Source organism: Vigna unguiculata, chromosome 9 (genome assembly GCF_037176805.1).
Source record: "Vigna unguiculata cultivar grain cowpea cultivar isolate G323 ecotype 2 chromosome 9, ASM3717680v1, whole genome shotgun sequence".
Lineage (NCBI taxonomy): Eukaryota > Viridiplantae > Streptophyta > Magnoliopsida > Fabales > Fabaceae > Vigna > Vigna unguiculata.
The window spans coordinates 26,253,840-26,276,376 of record NC_140800.1 but is presented as its reverse complement, the minus strand read 5'-3'; the positions used below and the strand labels follow the sequence as shown (position 1 = coordinate 26,276,376).

Sequence of the window (22,537 nt, the reverse complement as noted above, 5' to 3'; positions counted from 1 at the left end):
AGAGAAGAAAGAATTCTTCAAGCCTCTGATTGAGATTTAAAATGTGATCCTCTAAAGAAGAGGATGAGCCACCAACACCACTGGATGATCCAATATGTGTGTCAATAGGAGGAATAGGAGCAGTGGGAGGATTTTCTTCTTCTTCATTGTCCGAAGAAGGCATATCATCCTTGTGAATGTAGGTATTCCCAAAAGGAATAAATTTCATCTGCTTCAAGGAGTTTTCTGCAATTTTGTTTGCTGCAATTGTCTTATGAGACTGTTCATCAGAGACATTTACCCTTTTATACTCACAAATACGAGAGATGAGCAAGGAATACGGAAGAGGATATTGAGGCAATCGTTTGGCTTTTAGCATGGTGTCAAGAATGATGCTTGGCCAATAGATGGGGATGTGGTTGAGCATGGCATATATTATCATAAGATCGGCTTCACTGCACTGTGCGTGATTTGTACCACGTGGACATAAAATCCAAACAATGAGATAGTGAAGTAGACGCTCATTGATTTTGAGAGGTCCAGCTAGTAATTGACGGCCAATTTCTTGATCTGGGCGTCGCATAAAGGATCTATATGCAAAAATTCTGTTGAACCCTTCTATGCCAGCCGTGAGAATGGGAGATGTGCCATCATGAATGGGAAATTGTGCAACATTTTCCCAAATATCATCATCTAAAATGATGTCGATACCTTTCACTTTTGTGAACCCAACTCCATCTCTGAATTTGTAGTTGAAATAAAAGGCTCGAACCAAATCTGGATAGTAAGTGCCTTGCATCTCTGTGAAGTATTTCACACCTTGTTCAGCCAGAAAGTTTTGAATGGTGAAATGGCGATTTACAAACCATTGAGACTGGATGAATTTTGGAGTGATGAGGGGTTTGTCTTTCCATAGTGTGATGAATTCAGAACGTCTCTCTTCATCCGAAATCCATCCTTCAATGGAGGCTGTTCTTGGTGCAGTTGAGGGATGAGAGGCATGAGATGCAGTCCTTCTGCGTAAGGAATTTTTCTACGAGAGGATTCAGCCATGGTTTAGGTAAAAGAGAGGGAAGCCTTTGAGAGTTTTGTGAGAAAATGAGAAAAGGAGAGGGTCTTGAGTGTTGATGGAGAGAAAAGAGTGTTCTGGTGACAAAAATGGCTAATATTCATAGAGAGAAGACTCCAACGGCCATATACACGCGATTTGATGAAAATCTAGCCGTTGCAACGGCTAGTTTTTGAAATTTGTTGGTCCAACGACATGTAATAATCGATTATTCTAAGATGATAATCGATTATTGGTTCATAAACTGGGCAAAATATGAAGTCTGACGAGCTGATAATCGATTATCCTAAGTGATAATCGATTATTCCAGTGAGTTTTGATTTTTGGCTCAGAATTAAGGATAATCGATTATGGCCCTGAATAATCGATTATTACAAAATGTTTTTGAATTTTTTAGGAAGAGATTTTAAGGATAATCGATTATTACCCAAAATAATCGATTATTCCAGTATGTTTTGGAATTTTTGAAGAGAGTCTGATAATCGATTATTAACACTTGTAATCGATTATTTACGCTATTTTTCAGATTTTTAAGGATTGTGAATTTTCAGCATTTTTAAGAGATCTCTAATATGCCTAAGTCTCTTCTTAGTTCATTAAACCTATCTTTAGCTAAAGGTTTTGTAAAGATATCAGCTAATTGATGCTTTGTATCTACATATTCTATTTCACAATTTCCTTTATTAATGTGATCTCTTAGGAAATGATGTCTTATTTCAATATGCTTTGTCCTAGAGTGCATTATGAGATTTTTGGTTAAATTAATAGCACTAGTATTATCACATTTCAGAGGTATGTGATTTAAAAAGATATTATAGTCTTCTAGTTGTTGTTTCATCCAAAGAATTTGAGCACAACAATTTCCAGCTGCTATGTATTCAGCCTCTGTAGTTGACAAAGCCACACAAGCTTGTTTCTTTGAGTGCCAAGAGACTAATGAACTACCTAAGAGGTGACAAGTACCACTGGTACTTTTTCTATCTATTTTACAACCACCATAATCAGCATCTGAATAGCCTATCAAATTAGGAGATGCTCCTGAAGGATACCATAGTCCAAAACATGCAGTACCTTTTAAGTATTTTAGAATTCTTTTTACTGTAGTAAGATGTGATTCTTTTGGATTGGCTTGAAAACGAGCACACACACATACAGATTGCATAATGTCGGGCCTACTAGCAGTAAGATACAACAAAGAACCTATCATGCCTCTAAACATAGTTTGATTTACCTCTATTCCTGATTCATCTTTATCTAAGTAGCGGGAGGTTCCCATAGGAGTACTTGCTTCCTTAGCAGTATCCATTCCAAATTTCTTAAGTACTTCTTTGCAGTACATAGATTGAGAAATGAAAGTTCCATTTTCCATTTGCTTAATTTGAAGACCCAAAAAGAATGTCAACTCTCCCATCATTGACATTTCAAACTCTCCCTGCATTATGCTTGCAAAGCCTTTACATAGTGAACTATCAGTAGACCCAAATATTATGTCATCTACATAAATCTGAACTAACAAAATATGTTTATTTACTCTTTTGATAAACAGAGTTAAATCAATTTTACCTCTTTCAAAATTATTTTCTAACAAAAAATGTACTTAATCGTTCATACCAAGATCTAGGTGCTTGTTTTAATCCATACAATGCTTTCTTTAATTTATAAATGTGATTAGGAAACTTATAGTCTTCAAAGCCAGGTGGTTATTCAACATACACATTTTCTTTTATAAATCCATTTAAAAAAGCACTTTTGACATCCATCTGATATAGTTTGAATTTCATGAGAGAAGCATAGGCAAGAAGTAAATGTATAGCTTCTAACCTGGCAACTGGAGCATACGTCTCATCATAGTCTATACCTTCTTCTTGTCTGTATCCCTTTGTACAAGTCTGGCTTTGTTTTTAGTGATGTTTCCATCCTCATCCAGCTTGTTTCTGAACACCCATTTTGTTCCTATTACTTGGTGTGAATCATCCCTAGGAATGAGTTCCCAAACTTCATTCCTTTCAAATTGATTCAGCTCTTCTTGCATTGAAATGCACCATTGATCATCTTGAAGAGCTTCGTCTACACTTTTGGGTTCTATCTGTGAAACAAAAGCAACAGTCATACAGAAATTTGACATATTTCTAGTAACAACTCCCTTTGATATATCTCCAATGACATTTTCCAGAGATAATCCTCTAGGTGATTTCCAACTTTTGGCAAGATCTTCAGGTTCAGTCAGTGGATTTTCATTTAGATACATCTCATCAAGGGCTTCTTTGAAATATTCTTCATCACCTGCATTTGTTTTATTTGACTTAAGAGGGTTCTCCTCAAGGTCCACAATTTCATCAAAAACAACATGCACAGATTCTTCCATATTTAAGGTTCTTCTATTAAAAATCCTATAGGCTTTACTAGTTAATGAATAACCTAAGAAAATAGCTTCATCAGCTTTAGAATCAAATTTACCCAAATTTTCTTTTCCGTTATTCAGAACAAAGCATTTGCATCCAAATATTTTTAAATGTGCTACATTAGGCTTTCTTCCTTTAAACAATTCATAGGGGGTAACTTTTAAAATTGGTCTAATGAGCATTCTTATTTAATACATAACAAGCAGTGCTCACAACATCAGCCCAAAAATATTTAGACACATCATATTCGTTCAACATGGTGCGAGCTAATTCTTCTAAAGATCTATTTTTCCTTTCTACAACTCCATTTTGTTGAGGAGTTCTAGGTGCAGAAAAATTATGCATAATTCCGTTTTCTTCACAAAAGTTTTCAAATAATTCATTTTGAAATTCTCCACCATGGTCGCTTCTTAAAACTTTAATTTTCAAATCTTTTTCATTTTGAACAGCTTTTGCAAATTTTTAAAAGCTTTGAATGCCTCACTTTTTAGTTTGAGAAAGAAAGTCCATGTATATCGTGAGTAATCATCAACAATAACAAGAGCATAATAGTTTCCTCCAAAGCTTTTTGTCCTTGAAGGGCCAAATAAATCCATATGCAAAAGTTCTAATGGTTTTGATGTAGAAATTACATTTTTTGAATGAAATGAAGATTTTACTTGTTTTCCTTTTTGACATGCATCACATAGTTTATCTTTTTCAAACTTTATTTTTGGTAATCCAATTACTAATTCTTTGGAAATTAGTTTGTTTAATTGTTGCATGTTAATATGAGCAGCTCGTTTATGCCATAACCAAGGATTTTCTTCTTTAACAACCAAACAAGTTATATCACTAGATGATGCAGTATCAAGATCAATCAAGTAAATATTATTGTGTCTCATACCTTTTAATGCTACTTCTTTGGAGTCCTTTTGATGAATAGTGCAGTAGTCACTCTCAAATATTACTTTGAGTCCTTTATCACATAATTGGCTTATACTGAGAAGATTGTGTTTTAGTCCTTCCACATACAGTACATCCTTGATCTCCAAAGTATTTCCTCCACCTACATCACCCGTTCCAAGTATTTTTCCTTTGTTGTTATCCCCATAAGTGACAAATCCTTGTTCCTTCTTTTTAAAGTTCTTAAACTTCTTTTTATCTCCAGTCATGTGTCTTGAACAACCACTGTCAAGATACCACAGTGATCTTCTGGATTTAGAAGTCATCTGCAAAATAAGGAAACAATTCATTTAGGTCCCCAACAACTTGTTTGGGTCCTTGGGGTTAGAAAAAAAATATCTACTTATGAACAGGAACCCAAATATATTTCTTATTAGGAACACCAAGATGTTTGATATTGCATTTGTTTGAAGTATGACCCTTTTTCATGCAATAAAAACATGTAGTAGTACATGCATATGTATTTCTAGAATGATATGTTCCTTTTTCTACCCAAACTCTACGAGTTCTTTTAGTTTTATTTTTAAAACTATGGTTATGAGCATGCTTGGTCTTATTTGGATTTTTCTTGATTTTAAACTTTTCACAATTTTTATTTTCTAAAGCATCTGCGAGATGTTTTTCCAAAATACATATATCAAACATGTAACTTTTGCATGAAGCACATTCAACAGTTTCTTTATTTTCTAAATTTGAAATTTTATCTTTCAAAAATTCTTCTTCTTCAAGAGATTTTTCAAATTTACTTTGCAAATCTTTAAAATCAGATTTCAACTTTTTATGAGCAGTATCCAATTTACTAGATTTAATAAGCAATTGTTGAAAGGCGTCATATAAATCATCATAATCATTTTCGTGGTAAGTAGAATTTACCTCACTATCGGAATCATCATGATTGGCCATCAAACATAGATTTGCTTTTTCAATTTCAGAATTGCTAGAATTTAATGAACTTGAGGCATTGTCTTCCCAAGCTATATATGCATTCTTTTTGAAGAATTTTCTACCCTTCTTTTCTTCACTTTTCTTTGAATTTGGGCAGTCAGCTTTGACGTGTCCAGATTCTCCACATCCATAGCATTTGAAATTTGAGGATGATCCTTGATTATCCTTCTTGTTGCTCTTGAATTGATTTTTACCTTTGGCCTTCATGAATTTTGTAAACTTCTTAATCATGAGACTCAGATTTTCATCATCATCTGAATCTTCTTCTTTCTTTTGTCGTTTGCCTTTAACCACTTCGGTTTTAAAGGCTATGTTCTTCTTTATTCCAATATCTTCTTCATCATTTAATCTGCCTAGTTTAAGCTCATGTTCTCTCAGCTTTCCAAACAGAGCCGCCATCGTCATTATCGCAAGATTTTGTGACTCCGTGATGGTTGTCACCTTAGGCTGCCAAGTCCTGTTCAAGGATTTAAGAATTTTTATATTTAATTCATCAGTGTCAAAAGTTTTACCTAGACCTTTGAGATGATTGACGATATGTGTGAATCGTTTCTGCACATCGTATATAGTTTCTCCTTGCTGCATCCGAAACATTTCGTATTCTTGGATCAAGGAGTTCTTGCGTGCTCTTTTTACATCGTCTGTTCCTTCATGGGTTACACGCAATATTTCCCACATTTCTTGTGCACTGGTGCATACTGAGATCCTGTAAAACTCATCTAGAGTTAAGGCAGATGAAATTATATTTCTAGCTTTTACATCATATTGGGCTTTTCTATTTTCATCTGCTGTCCATTGCGAGAATGGCTTTGGTTCCTGCACATCATTTACAATATTAACAGGAACAAATGGACCATTTAAAACAGCATCCCAAATACCCCTATCAACAGATTCCAAAAAAATTTGCATCCTAACTTTCCAGAAAGGATAATTTTCACCAGTAAATAGAGGAGGTCTGTTGATAGATGCGCCCTCGGCAAAGGTTTGATTTTGTCCAACCATTTTCGAAAATTTGAATAACTATCAAAGCAAGCTCTGATACCAATTGTTGGTATCGCGCAGCGGAATGTTTGAGCGTGCGGACAAAAAATAAGAGGGGGGGTGAATTGGTTTTTGAATAATAAATTAACACTTTAAAATTTTTCCAAAATTTATCAAGTAGATCAATAAATAATTTCTTTATAACACAATAATAGATAAAATAAAGAGAAAGAGAAGAAGATTGAACACAAGTATTTATACTGGTTCGGATCAAAAGACCCTACGTCCAGTTGTTAATCTCTTAAAAACGAGATTAACTAAATCACTAACAAGTAACAGATTTACAATCAGATATTTAGAGTGTAAGGAAAGAAAACACCTCTCTTGAATCACACAAGAGATGAACACCTTTCTCTGAATCACACAGAGAACCTTGACCTTAGCTTTCCTAGCAACAGCAGCAGCACTCAATCTCCTAGAACACCTCTTAGGAAAAGTTATCGCTCTACCCACACTAGGTTTTTCAAAGCTTCAATTGAGAACACTTTAGAGAACTCTCTTGCAGTCACAACACTAGTACTCTAGCTTCTCAAAAAGGTAATTGAGAAGTAACTCTGAAGTTCCTTAAATAGGGGTTCCAGAAATTAGGTCAAAAAGCTGAACAGTCGCGCCCAACAGACCAGGATAATCGATTATCACTAGTGATAATCGATTATTCTAGTGTGGTTTATGGAAAACAAATTTTTGAGCAGATAATCGATTATCAGAAGTAATAATCGATTATTCCAGTGCTTTCTTGAAAAAATTTGTTCAGCTCAGGATAATCGATTATTCCAAGAGATAATCGATTATCATTTTGATATTTCGAGAAATACTAAAATTTTCTTGTACAATACTGCTTCTAACTTAATCCAATTACATTTTACACGATAGCTTTAAACATAATAACATGTAGTCTTCATATTGTCTTCCAGATGGCTTTCAGGCTTCTTTTATCATCATCAAAATCTTGCTTCAGCATTTAGGCTTGTATTGCTTTTATTGCTTTTGCCAACAAGTGGTTGTGGGTTCAACCCTTGCAGAGAACAAATTAACTCTCTTTTTGCCAAATTTTCTTTTGGCATGGATATGAAAGGGTTGAGGAACCCTAGCAGCAAAGATAGGCAGCCTAGAGAGCTGAAAATATTCTATTGATGGATATTGAATAATCATTAACCCACATTCTAATTAATTTTCGTTTTGGGTGGAGTAAAGAGTAATTAGAGTGGTAGTAAATTAGAGAGAGAGGTATTTTTCAAAGGGGGAGACACTGCAATTCGTGAGAGTCGTTGGCAAAGGTTTTTCCAATCGAAAATTGTGCTAGTTGTAGAGAGAATTGAGAGGGAAAGCCATTGTTGGAGGATAACTAAAGGTTGAGAGAGTTTTTGGGTTATAGACACATCAAATTCAGTAAAGAATCCAGGTAAGGGAAGTTGTTTTTAATTGTTTTGATTCGTGAATAATGTATTGTGACTTGGATGAACTGAATTCCATGAAAGTTGCTGAATCACGCTATTTTTTGTGAATTTTGGGTTCTCGCCCAGAAACTGCCTGGCGGGCATGAAAGTGTCGCCAAGTGGCACACCAGTTTTACCCCAAATTCCGGGTTCTGCTATGAACTGCCTGGCGGTAAGACTGATGTGTGCTGCTTTGTCATTATTTGATTGCCATTTTGTGTAATTTGTGTTGTGCTAATTTTCCATTAACTTCTATATCTGTGGGGTTGTAAAAGACCATGATATTCCTGTAGTTGGCGTGATTTGAATTACCATTGGGTATGGAGATGAGAGGAATTATGAGTCAAATGAAGGAATTCAATGAATGTTTTATCTTTAATATATAATGATGTATCTAGGAATCTCATGGCACATAATGGGTAATAAGATCGAGAGGGAGTCTAGTAAACCATGTAAAATTGGTGGTATTCTGTTAAAAGTAAATGCTGGATCGAATTTTGGGATTTTGGTGTTATACGCGGGTGCAAAAATCTGGGTATCGTACCCATGATCTAATGTACCGCCTGGTGACCAATGAGATTGTCCGCCAGGCGATAGTGAGTAATCAGGGTTGTTTTAAGAAGCTTGTTGTGGTGACTAGCAGAGAGGAATATGGTAAATCCAAAATGGGATGAATTTCAGTTCAATTAGATAATATGAGTAGAGGAATAGGAACCTAGCGATGACGTAAATGGGACTTGATGTGGGAAGAGTATTGTGAAGCAGTGATGTCAAATAAGTAATGAAAACTTTAGCGCTGACATTAATTCTGATATAAGAGAATGGTGGCAAGAGAGGATAAATTGATTTAAATAGTGAGTAGATGACCTTGGGTCTTGGTAGGAAAATTGATAATGGTTGAAGGATAAAAGAATGTATTAAAGTGGTTAAGCATAAGTGAATGGAATTGTGTGATAGTGGAGTTAGAGAATTTTCTGATTGTGCTCGCTTAGCATAAAGTGGTGACTGAATTATGTCCTTGAGATTGGAGTAATTACATTTGGTTGGAATAAGCAATTTTCTTAAGCTTGATTGAACCATTTAGCTTGGAAGGAGAACATAGGGAATCAAATGGTTAGAATAAATGGACTTATGAATGAAATGTAGGGAATTAAAGTGATAGTGGGATGGTTGGAAACTAGCAGGTTCTGAAAGACAAACGTGCCAAAAACAAGATTGGAGAATAAGACAGTTTGGGGTGCCAAAAACCAGCAAAATGCGTTACTGTCATGGCGCTCCAGGGACATTCCTGCATCGCGTGGCCTTGGGGCAAAGTGTGTTCCACCAGGTGACGAACCCTGAAACAGTGGGTCTGTATGGAGCGTGGCGCCTGGCGACGGGGCATGTACCGCTAGGCGGTCTGGGTAGATTTCGCATGGCGACGCTTAGGCTAAGCCAGGCGATCATGCTGTTGTCCATGGCTTGATTGTGTGATGTTTTAACGCAACGATACTATACTTGGATCGGGAGATGTTGTGCCATGAGTGGGTAGGTTCATGGATGGTGGTGAACATATGATGATATGAGCGGGGAGGTTCATATCCAGTTACTCTCGTGTGGGGATACAAGCGAGGTAGGTTCGTATATTCCATGCTCAAACTTAAGAGATGCTGCGTGCGGGGAGGTACGTAGCTGATGGATCACATGTGTTGGACTACGGGCGAGTAGGTCCATAGAGCAGGACTACGAGCGGGGAGGTTCATAGAGTAGGACTATAAGCGCGGAGGTTCATAGAGGCAGGACCACAAGTGGGCAGGTTCGTGTGAGCATCATAAATCTTGAGTCCAAGGCTAACTACTTGTGTGTTATGAAGGCTGAAAACCTTTGGGGGTTTGAGGTCTTGGCCAAGAACTATTTAGGATAAATAAGATGGGTGCATTACTTATATTCTGCGATCATATATGTTAATTTTATTTTGATCAGCTCACCCTTTCTATTTGTGATTTGCGATGATTGTGTGATTCGTTATACGGGAGTAGATGATGATACAGGTGATGTTGTGGATGCGCAGACGACGGAGTAAGGGCTAGCTTGGGATTAGAGCTGGGAATTTTTCTTACTATGCTTTCATTATGTTTTTGAAATTTTGAATTTTGTAAGGATATTAATATTTAATTTCATTTAAATATTGGCGCTTTGAACATATTTTTGTATTTCCCGTGTTTGGGAATAATAATATTGAGACGTTTGAACTTCATTTTCTATATTTATTTATTTAAGTAAGTAATATTCCTTAGGAATGTTACAATCACCATTTCCTTGGATTATCTTAGTCTTTTTCCCTATAATTTATTAGGGGAAAATTTAGAATTTTTGTTAACCTAATACGACTAAAATAGTTTTATTAGTTATATTATATGATAATGGTTATTAAGATTGGGAATTTGTATGATGTGTAGATGTGTGACTTGTGTTGTAATGAAAGAAATTATCGTCATCCAATATTCTTAGGTTCGTTTCTAAGTATAAGTATTGGTTTTAGGAATAACAACGAGGCGGGGTATGTATAGGTTGGATTATCCCATCCTAATCCTAAAGTAAAAATTCATCCACATCTTCATCCCCATACCTTATAAGTATGAAATTTTCGTTTCATCTCCATTCTAATCAAGGAACCTTTTGCACCCATACTTGCCCATTTACTATTCTAAATATTAATTAAAATATTTTTTACAAAAAATAATCACAAAAAGAAAAAATGATATATAAAAAAAGGATATGTTTTAATTAACAAGACACAATAATTCACTGTTATTCAAAATCCAACACATATAATAACTACATAAACAACACAAAGATATTTTCATGAAGGATATTCAAGAAACGAAATATCAATTGTCGCTTTTCGGAAGACACGTATTAAGTATATGCTACTAGAGACTAGCATCTGATCCAATATAAACCAAGCCACACATGTCACTATGTGTAAGAACTACCACATTTGCTTCTCGCATCTTTATATGTTAATCTATATGACTTAGATCATTAGTGAAGTAAGGAGATCTCTGTCACAACATAGATGTCAATACTAAAGACTCAAATAAAAAAAAAAATAACATATCACCCCATATATGTGACCACAAATTCATATAGGTTTCATAATTCTTATATGAATTTCAAGTCATTACACATTCCACATATTCATTGTTTAAATCAAAACTCATCACACATCATCAATCATATATACTTAATCTCAATTTAAATTTTAATAAATCAAAATTATTTTTTTATTGTATAATTTAATTTTCATTGTTTTATGTGGAAAAGCTTGTTTTGATTGATGCTATCGTGTATATAGAAAGATTTGATGAACACACAAGCTAGTACATGATAAAAAAGAGAGTTTAAATGTAATAACTCTGTAATATTTTGATCAAGAAAACGAAAACTACTGAATGTGACTACATGAACCCAAGAAAAAACTCAAAACTTAGTAGAAACAGGACATAAAGCTAGCAAATCATATAAAAACAACTGAAAACCAATTAAACTTATTCCTACAAGTTTTAAACAACTAACTAAGATTAGCAAAAGAGAAAATTAACAAAAACTATACAAATTTCAAATTTGCACCTAAAGAAACCTAAAAATCTATCCTACACTACCTTAAGAAATGAAAATTGTACTAATCACTTGTATGTACAAGTATAGAGGCTATCCAAATAGATTTAAAGAGATTAAAACAAACTAAGAAAGTAGACAAGTTCATATTCTATCACAAACTAAAAATCTTACCACCTATAACCCAATATCCATGCTCATCTAAGGTGAAATGCAAGAACTGTACCAATAATAATCAAAATGCTAATTTATTCAATTATTTATGTTCTGATATATTAAATAAGCAATGAAATGAACAATCAAATTTAAATTGATAGATTATGGCCTTCCTAGTTTAAACAATAAAGCTCAAGGAGGAACACTCCTTGTGGAGACTAGGTTTTAGTTGAAATGGAGCATAATGAATGTAAATAAGCAAGGAAATGAAAAATCAGATTTAAATTGATAGATATTGGCCTCCCTAGTTTAAACAACTCTTTCTAGCTTGTATCAGATTTGAATGGTTAGTCTATGGGGTCAAGTCTATCTTGTGGCTTTGATACTAATGATCCTTACCACATTGAACCAACAACTATCTATGAGGCCAAGTCTAACTTAGGAAGTGCTGAAAACATCAACAATCATTCTCTTCTTTCTAACTTGGGAGCAAGCATGATGAAGGATTGACCCCAACCAAGGATGGAGGCAAATGCTTAAGAAGACTAAGCATGTTTAGAAAGGAAGTTCACTAATCCTTCATCCCTTTCATTTGTGTTTGCTATTTTTGATTCCCTAAGTTGACTTAGTTGAATCAACTTTAGTTGACTTGTTGACCTTTGACTAGGTTTGACTTGTTGACTATATTTGACTTGACTTAAGCCAACATGCTAATCTATGTTTATTTGCTTTGTAGGTTAATTAGGAGTAAGAAAGCAATGCTAGGTGGCGCATGGTGATTGGGGAGCATAAATGATGTGGAAGAGAGAGTAAAGCAAAGGCATAAAGCATAAAGTAAAAGGCATGAAGCAAGTGTACCTATGTACCTTTGGTCTCCTTTGTTTTTAGCACACTTTGGCCACTTTTTGGAGACATATGAGACACATTCTTTGTCTCCTTTTGTGCTAGAACGAAATTAGTCTTGCACACACCATAGGGTTAGGTTTTTGTAGAGACATCCTTAGGTATCTTTTATTTGCTTAGAGGCCCCTAAACTCTTCTATATAAGGGGTGCGCCTAGACATGTAAAAGGGTTGAACATTTTGAAGTAAAAACACTCTTGTGTCTCAACCATTTGTGAGAGTTTCCTCCCTAGGGAGTGAATACTTTTAAGCCTTATCTTGCATAGCAAGTGGCGGCACACATCCACTCATCTTCAAGGTTGTCATGGCTTCTAGCCTAACCTTGTAGTGGCGTGCTTCTCACATTTTTACCATTTCTTTCCTTTCCATTTTATGTTTTCTTCTTCCTTGAATTGTTCTTGGTTTTCTATAGTTTATGTGCTTTCCATTTCCTTTTTGTTTTGAATCAATCCATTATATTCTTCTCTTGAGTTTTGTGAAAGGAACCTTCACATCTAGATAGCTTGCTATCTTAATGTCCAGTGGGGATTTCACTTAGCTTTCTTAATCAACTCACACCATATTCAATAATCTTAAAAAGGAACAAGATAATCCTTCATCAAAGCATTACTCTTACATTATTGTATTGCTCTTAATAAGTAGTCTTGTTTTTTTAGATAAGGCATATTCTGTGTTGGTCTTTGTGCACATGTAATTCTTTCAAACCGAATTATTTGAAGTTGTAATGTTTTAGTTTCAGCTTCAGCTTCAAGTAAAGGGTTTAAAATTCCTAATTAGGTTGTAACCCACTTTGTTTGCCTCTTTGTTCATCTCTCTATCACTTCCTCTAATCTCTACAAAAGTGATGTATTAATGTATGTAAGTAGTCTAGCATGATTGACCAATACAGAATTTTTAGCTCTTATTTTTTCTTTAGTGTTTTGTGATGTGAATGATATAGATATGGGGTCTAATATTGAAGAACTGTAGAATGCTTTAATTGATGCCACTTTTGGAGTGAGGTTTTTGATTTGGTTATCTTTTATTTTCCAAAAATAAAGGCAAATGAAAGTTAATGTCCCATATGTCACATATGGTCCCCATAAATAAGACGTTATTCTGGTCCCTGCTTCAATTTGCATTGTTTGGCAAGCTAATTTCACCACTCCTTTTAGTAGTTGGGAGTGCTCAAATTTTGTACCAATTCTTATTATGTCCTATAGTTAACTCATTTTAATTGAATCATCAACACTATTAGACCCCTTTAGCCACCATGTTTCAATAAACTCATAATTTTAAATTGTTAATGAATGAAATTTATATCTACCTTGGTGAATGAGAAGCGAATCCACGAGTGTGATTTCTACATTTTTAATATTTTGATTAATTTGTAAACACTAACAACTTTGTACTTTATGCATGTGAGGACTGAGCCTAATCAATAGCCACAATCATGATGATGGGATACACATTGGTTTCCCATATATTCTAACTTTGGCTTAGAAAATATTCAGCCACAATCATGTAAATTTTGGCCTAACTAGGTAATTAGCATTGCTTAATAGGGAGATTCACTCTATATAGCTTAGAAATAATAGAAACATACGATTCACATCACATTTCCAATAACCAAAACATAATTTAGTAATCAAAACCAAAGCTAAAATCATACCCCAAATGCCACTACACCATCACCAAACACACAGTGAAACAAAATGCAATCATAGCCAATCATAAACCCGTCAAACCCCAACTAATTCACAATTATTCACATAAGCTAAACCTGAAAAAACCTAAGCAATTAACCATTAATCAGGCTGTTTACCTTGATAGTTGGTCCAACAACTACCACGGCAAGTTCCCTCGACGGCCGAAGCGACAAAAAGGCGGCAATCTCCCTTGACAGCAAGCCTCCCTTACGAAATTGGATTGCGCTAACCCAGATTTGCTTGACGGCAGGAAGCGAAGATGCTACGGTGAGTACTGGCAACAACACGGTGGATAATGGCAACGACCAATGGAGGACACGGTGGACCACAGGCAACTTTCGATATGGGGCTCTATGTGTGTGAGGGAAACCTGCGAGCTCTAATTTTTGGGATAAAATGAAAAGTGGAGGGAAACTAAAAATGAATTATGATGTTATCAATCTCATTACCGGCGGACGATATCCTTCGGTAAATCACAATTAACTATACCGGCGATATTATTAATGGCTTACCGATAACCATAACTTCAATGAATGACATTACCGACAAAAATGTTTGTCGTTAATTTTGACCAAAACATTATGTCGGTAAGTCTGTCGGAAATTAAAGTATTACCTACGAAAAAAGATCTGTCGATTTATATACATCAATAAATACTGTATTTCCTATACTGGTGGATGATCTGCTTGTAATACGAAGGAATGAGAATTTGATTAGTTAGTTCATGTCTTGGATGTTGTGAGTTTGAGATGAGTGACGTTGGAGAGCTTGATTATTTCTTTACATTGAGTTCAGACGAACGAAGTTTGGAGTGGTTACCGATCGAAGTATTTGTATGACTTGCTCAAGAGATTTAACATGATGCAGAGCAATTTTGCATGCTCACCATTAGAAGTTGGTTTGCATCTCAAGCAAAATATCGATGAAGAACCGGTTGATCCTGGAATATATAAGAATATGGTAAGGCACTTTGACTTAGGGAGGTGTGTTAAATAATAAATCAAAGTAGCCAATTGTATGTGTGACCATTATTACCGTTTTAGTTGTGTGTGTGGTTTGACCAGTAGTATAAAAGTTGAGTCAATTTCTATAAATGTTAAGTGTGATATATATATATATATATATATATATATATATATATATATATATATATATATATATATTCACGTTTTTGATAATCTCTGAGTTTTCGTATGTTTCTATAATTTTTTTATATGAAATAAGTCAACTTTAGACTTTTATGAAAGCTTATTTGATTAAAAGGGTCATATTCGGCCACTTAAAAATCTTCTAAACCTTGCATACGAGTCTATTTAAAGTAAATTTAAATAATTTTTTTATATTATTCTTTTATTTTGATTCTTTCACTAGTGCAGAAAAGGCATATTACATCGGTTATTTTGGGCTTATTACATCGGTCTAAAGACCGATGTAGTAGTACCCGTTGTAATAGGTGTTTCACATATTACATCGGTCCAAAGACCCGATGTAATATCTACAACATACAACCTCGGTCACAGTAACCGCTGTAAGCCTTGAACGAAAGGAAAACAGAGTCTGAATAGCTATTACATCAGTTATTGCAAAAACCGTTGTAATATGGGTCCTATTACATCGGTTAAGGTCACAACCGATGTAATATGTACGTGTTTTTTTTTGAAAATTTGGTCTGTTTTGGGAACTATCCAATAACCTACAAAAGTGACAAAAAATCCAGATTCCAGACAATTCAAATTTTGGTTTCCTAAGATACAACCATTTACTAAAGCCTATCAAAACTATTAGGCTAAATGTTAAGGCCACAAAATACCTAAGATACAATCATTTACTAAAGCCTATCAAAACTTTAGGCTAAATGTTAAGGCCACAAAATACCTAAAATATCCAAAATAAAACATTTATAATGGCTATCAAAACTAATGTTTTAGCCTCAAAAAATAACTTGCCCATTCCTTGCGAATTTCTTCAACTTTATCTTTACCTAGTGGCTCGACTCCATCAAAAACCTGAAATATGGAATATATTAATTATGGTGTATCATAGGAAACAAAGTTAAACATCAATAATTGAATTAACTCTTACATCGGCCCATGAATCAACAATGGTAGCACGAACTATAGTCCACATCCAATGCATAACGTAGTATCCACACTCAAAGCTTCCACGTTGCCTATTGTACTAATATATGAAATTTATGCAATTAATATATGAAGAACTAAGACATTTTAGTTGATAATATGTAGATTCAATGCAAAGTACATACCTTAGGATAAATCCAATCAAGATGAGATGAAGATGCAGTGGATTTACCATCCAAGACACCACTTACATTAATAGCACTAAAATAAAAGGCATTAGTAATTTACAATATAATCATGATAAAACACATTACATTTGTAATGAACACATACCTTTGTATTAAAGTTTTCATTTCTTTGCTTGGCTTCTTGTGCAATGAACAAAACCATACGACAATACGGTCTATGGGGCAAATAATAATCAATTGCCAATGACATCTGGTAAATAAGAATTTTAGTTAGTGATATGAAATTAGTTAGATAATAACTAAAGTAAGAGTCCAACTTACCCTTCAATATAAGGGGCGATGTAAATTCTTTTCTTGGATTCATGAATCCATCGTTGAATATATCTTTGAGTGTGCATTGATTTATTCCCAGACTTTTGTATAATTTGAGGCTCAAGGAAACCATAAATATCATTGTGCCCCGCATTGACAATTAATTCATTTAGATACCTACATTCATACAAATTCAGAAGGCTAAGGTTGATTTCACAAAACACAAAAGATAAATGCAAAATCTAAATTTAGAGTGCACTCACATAATCCAAAGTTGAATGACTGCAATGTTGAACATCTGATTACCCTGTATTATTTCCCACAAATCTGACATGTTCACATACAAAGGTATATTGCCATTGTCAACGCCAAATATTGTTGCATCCCAAGGAATGGGAAAAGGTTCTTGATACAAATCAGAAGAAGCCATAATCAACCCCTGAATTGGATTACCATTGTGGTGAGATAGGGGCCCGGGCTCGAGCTCAAGCTCATCCTCAGGCTCATGCTCATCCTCGGGCTCAAATCGGGCTGAAGACTTGCATGAGATACAATTGGGGACTTTTGTCTAATCCTAGGGTCCTGTAAAACATACTAAGAAACTTAAATATGAGGTGTGTTAAAAGTTATGTACCAATATAGAAACACATACCTTTTTTGTTGAAATTAACTTGATTAATTCTTTTGGCCATGAGATAAATGTTCCAATTGCGTCTCCTACTACTTGCACCTCTCCTGTGGGCACTGGTACTGGAGCAGTGGCATCTCTAATGTCTTCAACCACCACTCTAACCAAATCATCTAGCATTGGCACAGTGTGCATGGTGGACCCACCTGGATAGACTCTCCCAATGGCCACAAAATGAGGAACACCTTCAACAAACAACTTACAACGATAGGAGATATCAGTCTCTATGTCCTCATCTTCATTTGGATTCATCACATTATGGTTGGTGGACATGGACTCCCATCGTTGCTCTCACTCACGCCTTAAATGTTCAGTAACTTGTCTCCTTATTTGCTGAGAAAATTGCTCCATCATCTCTTGAGTCATAGGTGCCGCAGAAGTGTTGGGTCGAGGACATGATCCAAAATATTGTCTCACACCCACACCAAAACCAGCAGTACGCACACGACCAGGGTGTTCTTCAGTGCCAATAGCAGTGGTCAATATGTCACGACGACCCTGAGAGACAAAATTACCTTGTGAACTTTGTTCCACAAGTTCATCCTGTAAAAAAGAATACATTGTCACTTATAATACAAATTACAATAAATAATTGCTACATCATCATTGTAACTTACAATTCTTTTAGCAATCATCATTGATTTCTCAGATGTCATTTGTCCTCCAGCTTTTGTACGAGCCATCTTCCATTTCTCATGTCGGCTAGGAGGAGATGGAGGAGAAGGAACTTCTTCAACACCAGCTATTTCCATTTGTTTCTTTAACTTCTCTTCCATCATTCTCATTTCTAATAAGTCATATCCTCCTCGAGAAAGTCTGTGAGGAGTAGCATTTTTTTTTTGGATAGCTTGAGCTTTCTTTCTCTTTTCCTGTTAAATAGACAATATTCATAGATAATGGATGGCACTATGACTTTATCAAAGTGTACCATCAACAAAAAATATACCTGCCAAGAAGAATCCAATCGAGTCCGAACAAACAATTGCCATGTCTCCTCATCTATGCCATACATTTCACAAGGGCTTTTGTCTTTATATTTTCCAAAGACGTAAAAGCTAGTCAAATTAGTCTTGAATTGTCTCCATTTTGAGGCTACTTATGACATTATCTTACTCCTTATGGAATTAGAAGTTTCAAACTCAAAGTTTGACTACAAAATAAGAGATTGGTCATAAGTAATCAATATTCAAAATCATATAATTAATGAGTTAATATATATAAGTTGAACAACTAACTTACACAAATATCCTGCCAAATCATGTTTTTATCTGCTTCTATCACATGATCCCAGCTACGTTCTAAAATGGACACCTTTGATCGAGCTAAGACACCCAAATAACTAACAAAATCATTTCGATTGGGTCCTTTAGCTCTTCCTGTGTGAGGGTCTATTTCAACATGAACTTTACCCTTAGTCAATCGTTTAAGAGCTAGATGTTTCATACGTGTAGCTTCTCGACTCTTCTTGGATGACTCAGCCATGTCAACTGCAAAATGGAACTATTAATTTTAAACATTGTATTAAAAAATAGACAATACTATAACAAATACAACAAACTTTAATATATAAACCTCAAAACCTAACCTATTTCTATTGTGGAAGAGTTAGAATGTTCTCCCATATTCCTTCATTATGATCATTACGTGTAGCATGAACTTCATCATTATCAACTTCATCATTCATTGGAGGTATTCGTCTTAACAATGAAGGAGTATCTATGAGATTCAGTGTTGACTCATCATGATCATGACCATCATGCTTAACTTTTCCTTGAAGAACAATTGACCATCTCTCATTTGAAGGATCATTAACATAAAAAACTTGTTTTGCTTGGTATGCCATAATAAAAGGATCTTCCTTATAAGAAACCTTCTTAAGATCAACTAGAGTAAATCCCAACTCATCAACATGTACTCCTGTATTGATGTCAACCCATTTGCACTTAAATACAGGTACTCTAAATTTGATATAATCCACTTCCCAGATTTCTTCAATGACACCATAGTAACTTATAGAAGCCATAACAGGATTATTGTCTTTTGAACTAGAAAAGTGCATTGATTCTACTTCAAGGGTCACACCACTATTTTGCATAGTACTTTTGTCATCTTCCGCCTTTGTATAAAAAGACAACATATTAATGTCATATCCGGTCCATGTTATAACATCAAAGTTCGGTCCTCTAGCTAACCATTTTAAATGCTCAACATCACAATCTTCTTGACTAATTTTTTCTTTAAACCATTTCATAAAAGTCTTGTTATGTTCAATCAACAACCACTTTTCATTTGCCCGAGGATTTGTTGACTTCAACAAGCTTTTATGTGAGTCAATGTAAGGGATAACATCATTAGTATTATTCAATATATAGAAATGTGCCTGGAGGACTTCATGTTGATCTTTTCGAACAACCTTTACACCCCGTGTGCCTTTACCTTCATTTCTTCCTTCATGTCTTGACTTTGGAATGCCAATGACTTCGACATCTGACAAATATTCTGTACAAAACTCAATTGCTTCCTCGGCAATATATCTCTCAATAATAGATGCTTCTGGTCGATAAGGATTCTTCACATACCCTTTCAATATCTTCATATATCGCTCAACTGGGTACATCCATCTTAAAAACACAGGGCCACATATTTTAATCTCCCTTACTAGATGGACTATTAAGTGGACCATGATGTCAAAAAATGAAGGAGGAAAATACATTTCTAGTTGACATAAGATAATGACAGCTTCATTTTCCAAATCATTTAATGTGTTTGGCTCAATTACTTTCTGACAAATACTATTAAAAAATATGCAAAGACGAGTGATGACTTCTCTTACATTCTTAGGTAAGATGCCACGAATAGCCACTGGGAGAAGCTGTTGCATGAGAACATGGCAATCGTGAGATTTCAAGCCAACAAGTTTCAAATCTTCCATTGAGACAAGACTCTTAATATTTGAAGAGTATCCTTGTGGTACTTTAATTTCGCGGAGGCATGCACAAAACTTTTCTTCTCGACTTTTGACAAAGTATGACATGCTGGAGGCAAATAAGTCCTTTTACCATAAGCTTGTGGTTGTAACTCCAAGCGAAGACCCATCTCAACTAAATCTTTACGAGAATTTACATCATCCTTTGTTTTCCCTTTAATGTTAAGCAATGTCCCAATTATACTATCACAAACATTCTTTTCCACATGCATTACATCAATACAATGCCTGACATCTAATTTGGCCCAATATGGAAGTTGAAAGAATATTGAGTTTTTCTTCCATATGTTTTTCATGATAGGTTTCTTGAGTATTTTTCCAAATGTGACATTGACTTGACACACTCGCTCATAAACTTCTTCTCCAGTTAAAGGTGGAGGTGCAATTTTATCCTCTTGGCATCCATTGAAAGCTTTTTTCAACCTACGATATGGGTGATTACGTCTTAGAAATTTTCGATGACCAATGTAACATGTCTTCCTGCCATGTTTTAGTTGATGATAACTTGTGTTTTCTTCACATATCGGACAAGCATAATGTCCCTTCACACTATAACCGCTCAAGTTTCCATATGCCGGAAAGTCATTAATTGTGCAAAATAACAAAGCTCGCAGATTGAAATTGTCATTTCCATGTGCATGAAACACCTCCACTCCTTCATCCCACAACAATCTCAAATCTTCTATCAATGGAGTTAGGTAAACATCAATATAATTTCCTGGTTGCTTTGGTCCTGATATCATCATTGATAACATCATGTATTTTCTCTTCATAGACAACCAATAAGGCAAGTTGTAAATGATCAACAAAACAGGCCACGAACTATGCTTGCTACTTAAATTACCGTAAGGATTCATCCCATCTGTTGCAAGACCAAGCCTCAAATTTCTTGGATCACTCCCAAACTGTGGATAAAGAGTATCAATTTTCTTCCATTGAGGTGAGTCAGCTGCATGTCGTAACAATCCATCACTCTTTCTTCCATTTGCATGCCAAACAAGGTTTCTTGCATCATTAACATTGGCAAATAAACGTTTAAATCGTGGTATGATTGGAAGATACCATAACACTTTTGCAGGAGGACCCTTCTTCATGTTATCTTCATCCATGTCATCATCCTTCACTTTGAATCGTGATACCCCGCATCTTGGACACTTAGTCAATGTTTCAAACTCCTTTCTATATAATATACAATCATTTGGACAAGCATGTATTTTCTGGTACTCCATACCCATCGGACATAGTATCTTCTTTGCCTCATAGTGCCGGGTCGACAACATATTCCCCTCTGGGAGCATTTCATGCAATAATTCAAGCAATTCAGTGAAACTTCTATCGGTCCACCCATTTCTTGCCTTGATGTTAAATAATTTTAGTATTGCTGACAAACGCGTGAATCTTGTACAACCGGGATATAAAGATCTTTCTGAATCATCTTTCAATGAATCATACACTTGTGCGCTTTTAAAATTGTCTTCTTCAATATCATCAATTATATCCTCCATGCGATCTTCATGATATACATTCGACTCTTGAGATTGAGGTATGCTTGAGAGGTTTACAACTTCACCATGCCAGGTCCACGTTCTATAACTCTTTAAGAAACCGTCACAAAGGAGATGTTCTCGTATCAACTCAATTGATTGTCATCTCACATTCAAACAATTAACACAAGGGCAGTAATATTTTCCATTCACGAGTGTTGCATTTCGCTGAGCAAATTGAAGAAACTCTTCAACACCATTCTCATACACATCAGTGATTCGACTAGCATGCACCCAACTCCGATCCATTACTACACAACATAAAAAGCTCGTTTACTTGCATTCAATATTCTCCAACTGTCCAAATGAACAGTTGAAGTTTATAAGAATGATTTTCTTGATGATTGAAAACATCTTTAAATCATTTGATTCTTTAAATCATTTGATTCTTTAAATCATTGATTGAAACCACTAAAACTAATTTCTAAAAACATTGCCGAGGGTCGGACACCTTCGGACTCAACCAACACGTTCAATAATAATCGTAAACATACAACAGCAAATACATATTAATTAAGTATTCAATTCAAATTTAAATTTAATTTTAATTCTAATAAATATAAGAAATTAAAATTATA

The 22,537-nt window shown here is 35.0% G+C and overlaps 4 protein-coding genes across 4 annotated transcripts; all 4 read right to left on the bottom strand.

Moving 5' to 3' along the window:
- Window positions 1–251: 251 nt before the first annotated feature.
- Window positions 252–6,342, bottom strand: LOC146883822 (uncharacterized). Its single transcript, XM_085666724.1, has 3 exons — window positions 5,269–6,342; window positions 691–1,012; window positions 252–259 (listed from the first exon to the last, which is right to left on the bottom strand). Exons 1-3 carry the CDS (start codon window positions 6,340–6,342, stop codon window positions 252–254), a joined length of 1,404 nt encoding a protein of 467 aa, XP_085522850.1.
- Window positions 6,343–15,844: 9,502 nt separating this feature from the next.
- Window positions 15,845–18,028, bottom strand: LOC146883821 (uncharacterized). The gene is made up of 8 exons (XM_085666723.1): window positions 17,394–18,028; window positions 17,005–17,279; window positions 16,751–16,918; window positions 16,575–16,679; window positions 16,427–16,502; window positions 16,246–16,341; window positions 16,110–16,169; window positions 15,845–15,856 (listed from the first exon to the last, which is right to left on the bottom strand). The coding sequence occupies exons 1-8, from the start codon at window positions 17,700–17,702 to the stop codon at window positions 15,845–15,847; spliced, it is 1,101 nt and encodes a 366-aa protein (XP_085522849.1). The 5' UTR covers window positions 17,703–18,028.
- Window positions 18,029–19,020: 992 nt separating this feature from the next.
- On the bottom strand, window positions 19,021–20,769 carry LOC146883820 (uncharacterized). The gene has a single exon (XM_085666722.1). It carries the CDS (start codon window positions 20,461–20,463, stop codon window positions 19,021–19,023), a length of 1,443 nt encoding a protein of 480 aa, XP_085522848.1. The 5' UTR covers window positions 20,464–20,769.
- Window positions 20,549–21,920, bottom strand: LOC146883819 (uncharacterized). The gene is made up of 2 exons (XM_085666721.1): window positions 20,760–21,920; window positions 20,549–20,569 (listed from the first exon to the last, which is right to left on the bottom strand). Exons 1-2 carry the CDS (start codon window positions 21,918–21,920, stop codon window positions 20,549–20,551), a joined length of 1,182 nt encoding a protein of 393 aa, XP_085522847.1.
- Between the last annotated feature and the right edge of the window lie 617 nt (window positions 21,921–22,537).

Bases quoted from the DNA above. Each gene is read 5' to 3' on its own strand.
- LOC146883822 (XM_085666724.1), bottom strand. From the start codon at position 6,342: ATGGTTGGACAAAATCAAACCTTTGCCGAGGGCGCATCTATCAACAGA. The intron at 1,013-5,268 runs GTAAATTCTACT...ATCCTCTCGTAG, and splicing joins ATGATGATTCCGATAGTGAG to AAAAATTCCTTACGCAGAAG.
- LOC146883819 (XM_085666721.1), bottom strand. From the start codon at position 21,920: ATGGAGGATATAATTGATGATATTGAAGAAGACAATTTTAAAAGCGCA. The intron at 20,570-20,759 runs GTGTGTCAAGTC...TTAACATTAAAG, and splicing joins GAGAAGAAGTTTATGAGCGA to GGAAAACAAAGGATGATGTA.
- LOC146883820 (XM_085666722.1), bottom strand. From the start codon at position 20,463: ATGTCATACTTTGTCAAAAGTCGAGAAGAAAAGTTTTGTGCATGCCTC.
- LOC146883821 (XM_085666723.1), bottom strand. From the start codon at position 17,702: ATGTCCACCAACCATAATGTGATGAATCCAAATGAAGATGAGGACATA. The intron at 17,280-17,393 runs GTATGTGTTTCT...ATCTCATGCAAG, and splicing joins AGTTAATTTCAACAAAAAAG to TCTTCAGCCCGATTTGAGCC. The intron at 16,170-16,245 runs GTAAGAGTTAAT...TCCATATTTCAG, and splicing joins TTGTTGATTCATGGGCCGAT to GTTTTTGATGGAGTCGAGCC.